The sequence below is a fragment of the Sorex fumeus genome, unplaced genomic scaffold (genome assembly GCF_029834395.1).
Source record: "Sorex fumeus unplaced genomic scaffold, SorFum_2.1 ptg000006l, whole genome shotgun sequence".
In the NCBI taxonomy this organism is placed as follows: Eukaryota; Metazoa; Chordata; class Mammalia; order Eulipotyphla; family Soricidae; genus Sorex; species Sorex fumeus.
In genome coordinates this window covers 59,550,791-59,565,312 of record NW_026606063.1, presented here as the reverse complement: position 1 = coordinate 59,565,312, position 14,522 = coordinate 59,550,791, and the positions used below count along the sequence as shown (strand labels likewise).

At 44.5% G+C, this 14,522-nt stretch overlaps 1 protein-coding gene across 2 annotated transcripts in view; it reads left to right on the top strand.

The window, feature by feature from the left end:
- Positions 1–13,877, top strand: part of ANAPC1 (anaphase promoting complex subunit 1) — an 83,016-nt gene extending 69,139 nt beyond the window's left edge. For both annotated transcript variants that reach the window (XM_056128790.1, XM_056128800.1), the window contains 9 exons: positions 91–208; positions 1,537–1,614; positions 1,772–1,839; positions 2,338–2,476; positions 4,744–4,830; positions 5,394–5,489; positions 8,117–8,315; positions 10,037–10,171; positions 13,494–13,877. In XM_056128790.1, the coding sequence (XP_055984765.1) occupies positions 91–208; positions 1,537–1,614; positions 1,772–1,839; positions 2,338–2,476; positions 4,744–4,830; positions 5,394–5,489; positions 8,117–8,315; positions 10,037–10,171; positions 13,494–13,609 (1,036 nt within the window). In that variant the 3' untranslated portion in view covers positions 13,610–13,877. The remainder of the gene's footprint in view (positions 1–90; positions 209–1,536; positions 1,615–1,771; positions 1,840–2,337; positions 2,477–4,743; positions 4,831–5,393; positions 5,490–8,116; positions 8,316–10,036; positions 10,172–13,493) is intronic.
- Positions 13,878–14,522: the final 645 nt, after the last annotated feature.

Sequence of the window (14,522 nt, the reverse complement as noted above, 5' to 3'; positions counted from 1 at the left end):
TCTGTCTTGATTCAGCATTCTCAACAGACTGGAGACAGAGACCCCAACAGCTGGGTCCTGTTTGTCAGCTCTTCTGTGTTTCCTGTCCAGGTATCACCTGCAGGCTCTCCGGCACCTGTACGTGCTGGCTGCCGAGCCGAGACTTCTGGTCCCTGTGGATGTCGATACAAACACGCCCTGCTATGCCCTCTTAGAAGTTACCTACAAGGTAAGCCTCCTCTCGCCTTTTGTATTTGAATCCCTCTTGGCACTATTTTCTCAAGTGTGGCTCTTTGAAAGATGACAGCAGTAAGTTGGACTCTCCCAAAGACGAAGCCTGCCGAGTACTCGTATGTCCTCCCAGGCCGTTTAGACTCACTGAACCTGTGGGGCTAACATGTTTTGGAGATTATTATTTGCTCTTTGGTCCTTAGAGCTTGGAGTTTGAAAACGTCCCTGTTCACATTACATGAGTAATAATAAGTGCTCTTGGGAACAGATTGAGTTTTAGCTATTCTTTGATTTGTTAGTTGATTGCTTTAAAGACCAGATGGTGTATTTGATGAGAGATATGCTTGGTTAGTTAGGTTCGGCACACTTAGATTACAAGTCATCTTTCTTTGTTCCTTGCTTACCAGGAAACGGTCACAGACCTTTTAACTTCTAGGCTTTGGTCATAAAAAATGGGGTGGCATTGTCATTCCTTTTGGCGGGAGGCATGGGGGGGTGGGCGTGTGGGACAGATCCAGCAATGCTTTGGGCTTACTCCTGGCTCTGTGTTCATGGAACCGTATGAGATGCTGAGTATCAAACCAGGGTTGGCCACATGAAAGGCAAATGCCCTACCAGCTGCTCCAATCCCCAGCAATGTCACTTTTTTTTTTTTGGCTTTTTGGGTCACACCTGGCGATGCACAGGGGTTGCTCCTGGCTCTGCACTCAGGAATTACTCCTGGCGGTACTCAGGAGACCATATGGGATGCTGGAAATTGAACCCGGGTCGGCCTTGTGCAAGACAAACACCCTACCTTCTGTGGTATTGCTCTAGCCCCACGTTGTCGTTCTTAAATAGACTGTAGTCGCCATGGTGTTGGGCTGGGGGTTTCCAGCTGAGTGGGGTGTGTCTGCTGCTGAGCATGTGCAGAAACACCAGGCCTTGGGCGTGTAGCTCTCTGGTACAGCTGACTATGCTGTGCAGGGCTTGAAGAGGAAGAGGGTGATGGAAGGCCAACATGGGACTGTAGGGTCCTTTAAGGTCTGAGTGTCAGAGAGGTTTTGATTTCACTTAATGGACTCTGTAAGCTTCAGAGAAGGGAAAGCCCAATGTAATCTGTATTTTCTTTTTTGGGGCTACATCCAGATATGCTCAGAGGCTGCTCCTGGCTCTGTGCTCTGGGTTGCTTCTGGCTAGATGTCAGGGAACTGTGAGGTGGTGGGGATGGAACCCAGGTCTCCTGCATGCAGAGCCTGTGCCCCAGCCTCTGTGCACAACCCTCTGCTCCAAGTGCAAGTTTCTTACTTGTTGCTGCTCTGAGTCTCTTCTTTAACATTTGTAAAGGGCACACAGTGGTACGAACAAACCAAAGAAGAGCTGATGGCTCCTACACTCCTTCCAGAACTCCATCTTTTAAAGCAGGTGAGTTGGATATGATGTCTATGTGAGTAAACATGGGCTGTGTGTGTGTGAGTGTGTGTGTGTGTGTGTGTGTGTGTGAGTGTGTGTGTCTGTGTGTCTGTGTCTGTGTGTGCTTAGCACTTCCTTTTGAATTAATGGCTTTCACTGTATCTGGCAGGTAAAAGTTAAAGGTCCACGATACTGGGAATTGCTTATAGACTTGAGCAAGGGGACCCAGCACTTGAAGTAAGTACATTGAATTTTTCAGATGTATCTGTGAAGTGAATATAAGGGAGGATCGAATTTACATTTCGTTTGTTTGGGGGCCACACCCGGTCTTACTCCTGGCTCTGCACTCAGGGATCATGTTGGATGCTGGGTGGGCTGTGTTCAAGCTCTTACCCACTGCAGGATCTTTCTGGTTGTGCGTTGTTACTGCAAATGGTTGGCATCAGTTTTTAATCTTACCCAAGATGATATGTAGACTTTGGGTGGGGCTGAGAATAAAGTGGTCTAAGTCGTTGAAGGAGAGTTTGTATTAGAAAGTGAACATTTAACTTTAGAAATCAAATCCCAAATAACTGTGTTCATTGAGAAACATTTTATTTTTACTCAATACTCATTCTTTGAAGTGATAGTGCTGGGATAGTGATTTTGCGATAGTGCTGTGTTTCCAATCAAGAATTTCCTAGATGAGAATTTCCCAGATAACTTCGCATTAAATTCCTGCATGATTTCTTTCAGGTCCATCCTTTCCAAGGACGGGGTTTTGTATGTGAAGCTCAGAGCGGGTCAGCTCTCCTACAAGGAAGATCCAATGGGGTGGCAGAGTCTGTTGGCCCAGACTGTTGCAAACAGAAACTCGGAAGCTCGGGCTTTCAAGGTAGTATTGATCAATAGATGCTGAAGGAGGAGAAGGAATGGTCCAAGGCCCACGAGCCTTTCCCTCTTGATCTGTAGCACCACCGAGGAGCAGCTGCTCTGTCCAGTGCTGTGTATTGCAAAGATGATGGGTCTCTTTGCTGTTTTAGTGGTTGTCATAAAGCACGTGCTGTGGCCATTTCTCTTAACATTTAGCCAAAGGAACATCCAACATAATGCTTCCCACCTCCCCCCAAAATAAGTCATGTTAAAAATTATACTTACTGACTCTCAGACCTGTGAAGATGTACTTAATTTGTGAAAACAATAAAAAAGGGCTTTTGCTAGGTAGCACTCACTCACTCACTAGTTGCATTTGATGGTTGTGCTTGATGCTGCGGTGTCGGACATTGTGCTTGTGCTGGTGATTGAACTTGGACTATAGGGGGCCACTGGACATTCAGCCTGGGGCCTCTCACCCTGCTTCCAGGCTACGCACCCTCCATTTTTAAAGCACAGTTTGTTGATCCCGCTTGGTAAGCATGAAATGATGCCCAAGCTATTCTATGTGTTCATTATTTTTATATAGTTTGATAGCACATTATAATTGAAATAAATACATTGTTAAAGGAGCACACAGACAGTCTTGTTTTCATGAGGGTTAGTGCATGTTTTGGCCTGCACTGAGATCTCAAACTGAGTTTCCAATCCTAGGAGTATATACTCTAACCTCTCTCCTGTTTCTGAACTTAGCCCTGGTTTTCAGGAATTACATGAGCAAATGTATTTATACTGAAGACACTTTGAGATGCAACTTCTGAAGTAGTCAGTGTATCTATTTTAATTTTGTTCTTGGGCCATGCCCGGCGATGCTTAGGGCTTACTCCTGGCCCTGTGCTCAGGGGTCACTCCTGGTGGTGCTCAGGGGACCATATGAGGTTCTGGGGGTCGAACTTGGTCAACTCTATGTAAGCAAATACCCTACCCACTCTACTATCTCTCCAGCCCATAGTCAGGATATCTAAATATTAGTTATGTTAGAATTTCTAGGTGAATGGTCTAGGACTGTGAATGGTCTAGGATTGTGAATGGTCTAGGACTGTGTTAACTCTGTGTTAACAGAGTAGTTTCCTACTCTGGAGATACCAGTTCATTTATTTGGTGCCAGGGATGTGAAACAAGCCTTTTCCCGCTGTGCTGCATCCCCAGGGCTGTTTTAACATCCCATGTCAGGGATGCTTGGTGGTGCTCTGAGACATGGGGGTTACCTGTGGCAGGATTAGACTTTGCTTTGCAGACCTGAAACAGTTCCATGCTGGGGCCGAGGGCGCCACATTCAGTGGTGGTGGGTGGGTGGGATGTGATGTTCAGAAAGGGGATCAGATTCGGGGCCTTGCAGGTATAAGTTCAAGCTTTCTCTTGAACACGGTTGCCTTTTTTCCTTTTAGGCCACTTACTTAGGATTGAGCCTCAGTTTAATGTTCATGGCTTAAATAGACGGTGCGCATCAATAAATTTTGTTAGACAGTATTTGATAGGCTGACTATGAAATACTTTTGAAGGATTTTTGGGTAAATTTTAAATTAAGTTAGCACTGTTGCTTCTTTGATACATTAGAAGCCCTCATCTCAAAAATCCTAGTCCAGTTTGTAAGAAAGTAGGTTTTAAGACATGAGTTTGGTTGTGGAAAGTTGGCGGTGCCAGAGTATTCCATTTTCAGTCTTCAGCATTAAGTCTCACAAAGCCCAAACCCGGTACTCATTAGTCACAGTCCTCATTCTGCTCACTCCCCAGTCTCTGCAGCCACTGTTTAATGTCTGTGATTTGTGTCTATGATTTGGACTGCTTGATATATCTCATGAAGGTGAATTATCAGAATTTTTATCCTTTTGTGACTGTCTTGAGTGATAGATTTTCCCTCTTACTGTTCCAAAAGCAATTCTAATATTTTACATTTTATTTAATGTAAACTATTAGAAGGAAGGGGGAATCTTTTTAAATTTATTTTTTTAGGCAACTTACTAGCATAGGACTTCAAAAAAAATATTGGCCTTTTGATTAATCAGTAGCTCGTGTTACTGTGTGCAAGAAAGTTTCTTGGCAGAACAGTTGATGTGGTTCTCATAAGTTTGTAGAACCTTGGTTTTGGTGGAATGATTGTGTGAAAAGAAAGTAGGTTTCTTAAAACTATACAATGCAAGCAATAAGGAAATAATCTTTATTATCTTATTATCTTTATTTTCTTTATTATTATTATCTTAATCTTTATTATCATTGTTTTTGTTGCAGCCTGAAACGATTTCAGCCTTCACTTCTGATCCAGCTCTCCTCTCCTTTGCTGAATATTTCTGTAAACCTGCTGTGAACATGGGTCAGGTATATACTACATGATCTGCTGCTCAGCTCTGAGACTACAATTTGTTGTTATTTCTGTGGATGCCACCACAAAAATTCATGTCTGTATCTACCTTTGAGGTGGATGTCCTGCCCCAGAGACAGGATAGTTGGAGTTGAGCAAAATCAGATTTCCCATAGTATAAAATTAAATTTAATAACTTTCAATCTTGATTGAAGAAGTGACTTAGCTTTTTTTACATAGTTGGGTTTGGTGGATAAGACTTTTTTTTTTTTTTTTTTTTTCATTTTGTTTTGGGACACATCCAGCTCTGCTCAGGGCTTACCCTTGACTTTGTGCTCAGGGATCATCTCTGGCGACTCAGGGGGCCATGTAGGGAGCTGGGAGTTGAGCCTTTGTTGACCCCATGTGAGGCCAGCATCCTCCCCTCTGTACTGTTGCTCTGCCCTGCACCACCACTCCCGTTTTCTATCCTATAGAGCTGAAAAAATGGGCCACAGTCGGTACTCAATAATTCTTTCTTGGTTTTGGAATCTTCATTGCTGTATATACAGTTACAAATAGTTTTTTTTACTTTTTACAGAAACAGGAAATTCTGGGTCTCTTTTCTTCTGTGTTGTATGAATGCGTTACTCAGGAGACGCCAGAGATGTTACCTGCGTACATAGCGATGGATCAGGTATGGCTCAAAGAACTGCCTCGGTTTGTTGAGATCTATTCTGCAGTTCAGATCACACTCAACAGTGAAGCTTCTCTGCCTTTTGTCTGAGGGAAAAGGGGGTGTGGGTGGGGGAGGACCGCACACCGCAATGCTCAGGGCTTACTCCCAGTGAGACTCAGGGGACCATGTATGGTTCAGAGATCAAACCTGGTCCTGGTGCAAACAAGGCAAGCGCCTTCCCCGCTGTACTTTCTCTTTTGGCCCTATCTTTTTTTTTTTTTTTTGGTTTGTTTCTGATTTGCATTTGGGAATTCAACAGAGAGAACCCTATCAAAATTGAAAGTGTATACATATCCTAGGAAGCCTGGGAATTCCGAATGCTCTTGCTGGGCTGTCTTACTTGATGTTTTCATTCTCAAGCCCTTTCCCCCTCACTCCTGAACTTGGAGAGGAGAGAAGAGTCTTTTACCCTCCTTCCCCCTGCATCCTCGCATGGTCTCTTATCTTCCTCCTGACAAACCCTCTTCCTGGAAAAGACTATAGATGAGGAGCGGATGAGCAGGACCCTAGCCCTGGCAGTAAATGTGTATTGTACCTGCATGGTTAAGCTTGGAAGAGATCACAGCGTCACTGTGTAGTGAATTAAGGAGCTGAAATTCATTTTATGTTGTTGTTTTAAAAGTTCTAAAACAAAAGGTGGGGGGAGGGGCACTTGGAAAATAGTTCAGCAGTGTGGGACTCATGCAGGAGACCCCAAGTTTAATCCCCTGCTCTGTTGGGGAGCCTCACTCCTGCTGTCTCTCTCCGGAACACACCCCTAAAATGGGTGACACAGGTAATGATGCTTGACAGCTCCTTAAGGCTCAGACTTGTTATTCACGGTAGCTTCTTGGTAGTGCATAACAGCTTTTTAAGAATATCTATCTTCTAGATCCATATTTGCAGGGAAGCCAAGCCAGTGGTTTTGTTTGTTGCTAAAATTTACCTGGGGAATCCTCAGAATGTAGGTTCTCAAATCATGTTTCCTGTCTCCTGAGTCAGTTTCTTAGATGAGGTCCAGGATCTAATTTAAATAGCTCTTCAAGTAAATATGAGTTCTTAGATAAGAGTTATCTCCATCTAAACAAAGAAAATAATTTCTTTTATTATAATTTTTTTAAATTAAAAGGATTGTGATTTACAAAGTAATTGACAATTAAGTTACCAATCCCACCACCATTGTCAATCTTCCTCCACCAGTGTTCCCAGACTTTATCCCCAACCCCTGCCATCCCTGCCACCCCCTACCTTCCACCTTAGACAGACACATTACAAAGCTTGGTGGTTACAGGTAGATGTAATGCTTTCAATGTTGTTGAGTCTGTGTTTTGAATATAACCACTCCCCCACATCACCAGTATAACTAAAGCCCCGACCCTTGTTCACCATTACTTTATTTTCTCATCTTCTTCCTTCCCGCCGTGATTTCTTCCTTCTTTGTCCTTCTCCCTAAGCTGTGGGTCAGTGGTGATAGAGGCACCCCTCCCCTTTATTACGTTATACTCTAAGAAAATAATTTCTGAGGGCAAAACAATCTAGTAAAAGCTGAGTGATAAAATACATTTAAGTGGTGGGTAATTTACTAAAAACTGAAAATTGCAGTGTGTTCCGTAACTTTAATTAAAAGACTAGTTCCAGTATGACCAAGCAGGCTCACAATACCATTACTATTTGACATTCCTCCCTTGTTGTTTTTTTTGTTTGTTTGTTTGTTTTGTTTTGTTTTTTGGCTTTTTGGGTCACACCCAGTGATGCTCAGGGGTTACTCCTGGCTCTGCACTCAGTAATCACTCCTGGTGGTACTTGGTTGACCATATGGGATACTGGGGATGGAACTCAGATTGGCCGTGTGCAAGGCAAACGCTTTACCCGTCGTACTATCAGTGAGGCCCATCTCCATCTCCTCTTTTTTGAGTGGATGGTTTTATAATTGTATGGTTTTCACGTTGGCCGTGTCCCATATTCTGCCTCTGGGCAGCCCAGAAGTCCTTGGCTGAGACTTGTCTCCTCTTCTCAGTCATGGGCAGCCATGGTTATTCTGTGGCAATGGTGATTTTGCAGATGGAGCTTAAGCACAGTATTACCAGTACAGCTGTTTCTGCCGTATGATCCTGGGATCCCCAGCCTGATGCCGGCCCTGTCATTGTACCCAACACGGGATTCCAAAGTGATAATTAGCAGTCAACCAATTGGGTTTTCATTTTTCAGAGCCATTTTGCAAGGAATAAGCACATTTGTCTTCGTTGTTTTTGGCTGAAGCCTTTTGTCTGGGACCGTATTGAAACAGACTGTGTATCTGTGGGGACGTGACCTCAGAACAGAGCGTCCTCCCTCTGCCCTTTGTCATCTCTTGGTTGATGTCTGCAAACAGTAGGACCATGGGATTAGTTCAGATGGAAGAGCTCGTGCGTAGTTTGTGCAAGGCTCTGAGCTTTATTCCTATTACATACACTATTGGCTACAGTCAGTAGTGTAGCGCCTTCACACCTTGGGGGTGACCCCTGTCAAAGAAAATAAATACAGAACGCTCTAGTATATACATCTGTGGAAGGCGTAGTTAGAGCAATTTCTGTCTTTCATTTAATGGATTGCTTTTCCTGTTCAAGGCTGTCAGACGACTGGGAAGAAGAGAAATGTCTGAGACATCGGAACTTTGGCAGATAAAGTTGGTGTTAGAGTTTTTCAGCTCCCGAAGCCATCAGGAGCGGCTTCAGAACCACCCGAAGCGAGGCCTCTTCATGAATTCTGAATTCCTCCCTGTTGTAAAATGCACCATTGATAATACCCTGGACCAGTGGCTGCAAGGTAATAACATTGTGCCTGTGTCTTCGGGTACACTGGGACTTTTCTGTTTGCCTTTGTTCTTCATTGGTGAGTGGGGAAAATCGTAATTCCAAGCCAGAATGTCTGTAGTTGATGTTTCCAGTTAGGTGAGTGAGACTCAGTTCTCAAAAACTGTATTTGGCCAGTGTCAGGGATGAAACTTCGGGCCTCATGCCTGCCAGGAAGACAGTGCTCCTGAGCCACATCACTGGGCCCCCCCAAGGCTTGTTTTGGGTGGGGGGCCCTCATCTGATGGTTCTCTGAGCTTACTTGTGGCTCTGCATTCAGTGGTCACACCTGGTAGTGCTCAGGAGACCACAGTATATGCCAGGGGTTGAACCTGGGTTGGTTACGTGCAAGCTAGACACCCTACACCCTCCCCGCTGTGCTGTTTCTTTAGCACCCCCCCCCCCCGTCCCCCGTCCCCCGTCCCCCGCCCTCCACCCCCATCTCCAGTGTTTTTTAACCTCTGTGACATTGTTCTCAATAGCCATCATTATTTCACCTTTTCTTCATTGGCTGTTATAGGAGTCATCCCACCCCTTTCTTTCAAAGTTTCCTTCCCTCCCTCACTGTCCACTCCATCACATTCTGTTGCTTCTTTCTTAGAATCAAATCATGTTTACTTTTTGCCTGCACCGCTGCTTTAGATTCCAAAAAAAGTCTTGCTTTTATTCTCATTTCCCTTCACATACTTTTTAATCGACTGACACAGAATGGTCTTCTGAAGAGTAAACCCATGTATCCTCTGCCTAAAATCTTTGAAAGTTTTGATTCAGCTGGGTGTTGGGGCTAGGGGGTGGGGTTGGGGAGAAAAACTACCACGTGTCCATCAGCCAACGTATGACTGATAGTTGTGTGTGACCTGTTTTCCTCTTCAGCTCTTTGCGTATCATTTGTTCCTCAGAAAGTGCACTTTGGGGCTGGAGTGGGTAGGGCGTTTGCCTTGCATTAAGCCGACCCGGGTTTGATCCCCAGCATCCCATATAGTCCCCCAAGCACTGCCAGGAGTAATTTCTGAGTGCATGAACCAGGAGTATCCCCTGAGCATCGCCTTTTTGGGTGTGACCCAAAGAGGCCCCAAAAAAGAGATTATACTTTATCCACCCTGAATTATCTTCTCCCCCAGAACAGACCTTCTTCCTGGGCTTGTCGCTCCTCTTCTTTTCCTCTCATTCTTTGCCTCCCAAACTCATTCCCATCCTTGCCTTGATTGCCGTAGACCAGCAGATCTCAGCCTGGGCTCCCTGGAGCAGCAGCATCCTCTCCTGGGCCTTGGTAGAAATGTGGTTTCTCTAATGCTGCCCTGGGCTGTCTGTGTCGAAACTCGGGGGATGCTTTACCCCAGTGGTTCTGGTGTGTTAGAGTTTGAGACACAGCCCTGCCTGGTGAGGGGGCCAGGAGCTAAGGTCATTCCCCACGTATCCATCCCAGAGAGAAGGATATGGGGGTGGCAGAGGGATCCCATCCCTGCAGCTCTGGGAATTGTTTGGACCTCGGGGTTTGTGTCATCTTGCTCTTGTCTACAGTGCCTCTGTCGCTCCCTACTTTACCACGGAGGTCTGCATGCCCAGCGTGGTGCCTGCCTGGTGTAGGCTGTGTGTTCACTGAGCTCTGTTATTGTGATCACACAATGAAGTTCCTCAGGTCTGTCCGTCCACATGGGGTGGTTCAGTTCCGCGCTGACTGTGTTTCTCTCGCAGCTGGGGGAGATGCGAGTGTGCAGGCTTACCTCAGTGGACAGCCCTGGGATGACGCACAGCTGAGCATGTTGGCCTGTTTCCTCGTCTACTACTCGGTGCCCACCCCGAGGCACCTGCCGTCCCTCGGACTCGAAGGTAACCGCACCTCTCTCTCTCTCTCTCTCTCTCTCTCTCTCTCTCTCTCTCTGTCTCCGGGCTGGCGATAGGAAGAACATCTAGGGAGATTGTTTCTCTCCTTAGATTTTGTCTTCGTATGTTTTTGGTGTTATTTTCGAGAACATCTCCTAGCAAACTTTTCGCGTTTCTTTCTATTCAGAAAAGGAGGGATATTTTTCAGAGATCAAAACTCAGTGATCACACCTGGTAGTTAGTGCTCAGGGGACCACGTGTATGCCAGGGGTTGAACCTGAGTTGGTTACGTGCAAGCTAGACACCCCCCCTGCTGTGCCGATTCTTTAGCCGCCCCCCCACTCACCCCCTAGTAGATATACTCTGGGTTTTCAAAATGAGGACTTCTTGTTCCTTTAGTCATATAATCTGATTTCTGTGATTAAAAGATGCTAAGGTGAACAGTTGGTTAGAGCGTGGTGCTTATAAAATGTGCAGATCCTTAATTCTATATATGCTTAAGTGTATTCAGGAGAGGTCCTTGTTCCACAGCGCCTGGTGCTCTGGGAGCACGGGGCTGCCTTTGCAACTGCACAACACCTCCAAATCCCACTATACTGACAGCCCAGTAGGAGCGCAGCAAAATAGTTGGGAAAGTAGCATCTTAGTCCAATAAAGGAGCAAAAGCAGTAACACAGAAGGCACAGCTAGCAACAGACAGCAGCAAACAAACAACTCGGTTTAACCTCAGACGTTGACTTCAATTACACCATTGTGAGAACAATTTTCACACATTTTCTTCTGTTGAACTACTTTTTGGTAATTCCTTTTACCATTTTTTTGAGCAAGCAATATAAAATAAGTCATTTTTGTGCCTGCTAAGGGGGCAGGCTTTGGAGGTTGGGTGGGAAACTGGTAACAGGAGGAGGGAAGGTCTCACTGGTGGTAGGATTGGCGTTGGAACATTGAAGGTGTGAAACTACTATATTATGAACAATTATGATATTTAAATAAAGTTCAAAAAAATTCTGAAGAGGGAATTTAAAATATTAGAGTCTGACTTTTTTCAGGATGTAGCGTCAAATAGGAAGTTTTTCCAGTAAATGGAATCATTCTATACAGTTAATTTTAAGTACCTTGAGACTGAAAAGAATTCTTTTGAGGAAAGTTGAGGTTACTTTATTTGATCATTTAAACTTAAAGTTGAGTGTCATTTCTAGTTTATTGCTGTTGTGAAAACCTCAGACTGAAAGACGCCATCTTAAGGCTGCTAGTAATAGCTGTGACAGAATTGCTTTATTGGATTTAGTCTTTCTCAAAAACAAGTGTAAAAGCCACATAGGCTCCATAAAACCACTGCTGAGGGTAAATGGTAACAGTCCTGCTGGCTGGGCTCAGTCCTAGGAAAGGAAACCTGTTGTGGAAAGTCCCTCTTTACCCTAATTTTGCCCAAAGTCATTTGCTAGTTCAAGCACAAGTAGTAGAGTCAGCAGAAAGCAGTAGCAGCACTGGCCAGAGCAGCCAGAGGTTGGTTTTACGACCGAACCAGAGACAGAACTTGAGGAGCAGGAACACAAATAGGAGGAAATAGAGGAATAATTACTCTGAGGTCTGATTGCATGCTTGCCTTGAGGCACTTAATAAAACTTCGCTTGCTCGTGCACAGGGCTGGCCTGCAAGAAATCTAGCCGAGGTTAGTGGCGTAAAAAGGTGCTCAGGTACCAGCAGTACAAAGCAGACTAAGGGCGGAGCTGAGGAATGCCAGCATCGGATTGTTAAGGTAGGAGTGCCTGAGGCTGGCTGCTTTCGGCCTTTCCAGTGAAACAATGGCAGAACCAAGCCTTAGGAGAGAAGGTAAAACAGCAATAACCAGGTCCAGAATCATCCGCTACCAAACTTGAGATCTACTTGCGTGACAGAGGAAAATTTAACCATTTTCGGAGGGAAGATGTAAATCCAGAATCTAGATGATTTTTAATACATAATATTCAGCACTGAATAAAAAGTTAATAAGATCTGACAAAGAGAAAGAGATAATTCTCTGTGACCATATATTAGTATGATCAGGACTTCTAAATAAAAATGACATATTTCCAAGGATATAGAGGTGTAGAGGATGTAAAAAGAAGTCTGGGCTCAGTTAAATGGACATCCTGGAACTAAAAAATATGCTCAAGAATTTGGCATATGGATTAATTAGCATATTAGACGTGACAGATGAGTTGGAAGACAGGTGTGAAGAAAATAGATTGAACACAGAATAATGTATGAAGGAAACAGAATAGAATATGAGACAGGTGGAACACAATTGAAAACTTAGAAGATGGATGTAGTTGCGATCCCAGAGTAAGAGGAGTGAGAAAATGAGATCAGGGTAGTAGTTGTAGGAATGGGGCTATTAATTTTGCAAATTAGATGATGGTCTTCAAACTATAGTGACGTGAACCCTGATACTCCTAATACAACACTTAGTCCTATCATGGTGAAGGTGATGCGGGCAGAAGAGGAAACAGTTACAAGCATAGATTTCCCTTTTGGCTCTGGGGGTCTGATTGACTTGCCTATCTAAAACAGAAAGAGCAAAAACTGGACAGTGCCCTGGGAACAGTGGCTTCTTACCCATGATTGCCTCCAAACCCACCCTCCTATTTTTCAGCCATGAGCAGAACAAGAGGGGGAGGGAAACTGGGCAGAGCCAGGGAGGCGTGCTCTCCCTAAATCGCATCCGAATAGATGCAAGCATGCAGGCATCAATATAACCTACCCCAAAAGCAGTACACAGAGCCAAGAGGTGGTGTCTGGAGATGGAGGTGAAAGGGAAAGGCATGCTCCACTAGAACCCATAGGTCCTCCTTCCAATCACTTGACCTCGGTGGAACATTGGAATCTCCTGGCTCTTATCTCCCACCCACATTCCTCAGCAATGGCAGGGGAGACTGTGGGACTGCGGTGGAGATGAATGCCTTCTAAAGAGAGTGGCTTCACAGTTACTTCACTTTCTCAGGTGTACCTCTTTACTGAAATATCAAGGGGGTGAATTATGGTGCATAAAGGTAGACAGGCACATTTATTATTTATATTTCAGCAGAATATAGTTAAACAGTAGTGATGTATCACAGATTATTGGAGGTCAGCTTTTTAAAAGTACAGAAAACATGTATAGTTTTATATCAAGTCAGACTTTACTCCTTAGGGAAATACATAATTTACATAGTATCTTTCGATTATTGTTTTCAGAGGAAGAAACTAGCTTGCTGTAGGATTATCTGCTGCTTTCCTTGCAAGGAGCTGTATGGCTGAGTTTATTTGGTGACCTTTTCTTCCACTTCCTCTTTCTTTTATTTTGTAGGAAGTACAAGCTTTGCTGAGCTCCTCTTCAAGTTCAAGCAGCTGAAAATGCCCGTGCGAGCCTTGTTGAGGCTGGCCCCTTTGCTTCTGGGGAATCCACAGCCAATGGTTATGTGATCCTGGCTGGGTGACCTCACTGACGTCCCAGTGTTGCTGCAAGCATGGCCAGGGCACCCAGCGAAGGAGCAGTGATGGGTTTTACAGCAGAGCAAGTGGGGTGGGGTGGGATGCAGGGTGGGGCTGTGCAAATCTCCATGGACCAGCCAGAAAAGTCAAAGTGTTTTAAAGATTTCAGAGAATCCAGTTGCTCTCGGCATTAACATTCTATATGAAAGTGTGTTAACTTTTACTTTGTAAATAAAGTTTTTTTGGTTTGTTTTCAGAATTCTTGATTGCTTGTTTGGGGCTTCAGGGAAAAGCAGGTGGGCTGAGTAGATACTGATTTTTAGAAAAAAATTTGTAACTTTGGTTCACACCTAGAGATGCTCGGGGGCTACTTCTGTCTCTTTGCTCAGTAATTATTCCTCGTGGTATCCAGGAGACTATATGGGGTGCTGGGGATCAAGCCCCAGATATTTATTTTTAAAGTCTTTCAAATGTGGTTACTCAGGGAACGTGACACAAAACTGAGAAGTGCCAGGTTATCAGAGAGGCCATTCTGTAGCAACAAAGGAACCGAGGATCCGAGGATCCGTAGCGTTTCCTTAGATGCAGTTGCCTCTTCTCATTTGTCAGCCAGCTGTGTGCATGTGAAAAAGTGTTCACCACCACTTCTTATCAGGGAAATGCAAGTCAAACAATGAAATACTGTCTTACACCAGTGACAGTGGCACATATCAAAAGTCTGGAAACGAAAACAAAAAATAGAGAAAACAAACAGAACAAACAAAAAGTCTGGAAACAACCAGTGCTGGTGACATGGTGAGAAAGGAATCCTTATTCACTCTTGTTTGTTTGGTTCGGTCTCTATGGAATAAATATGGAGGCTTCTTTTCAAGACTAGGGGCCTGACAGTGCAGACAGTAAGGTG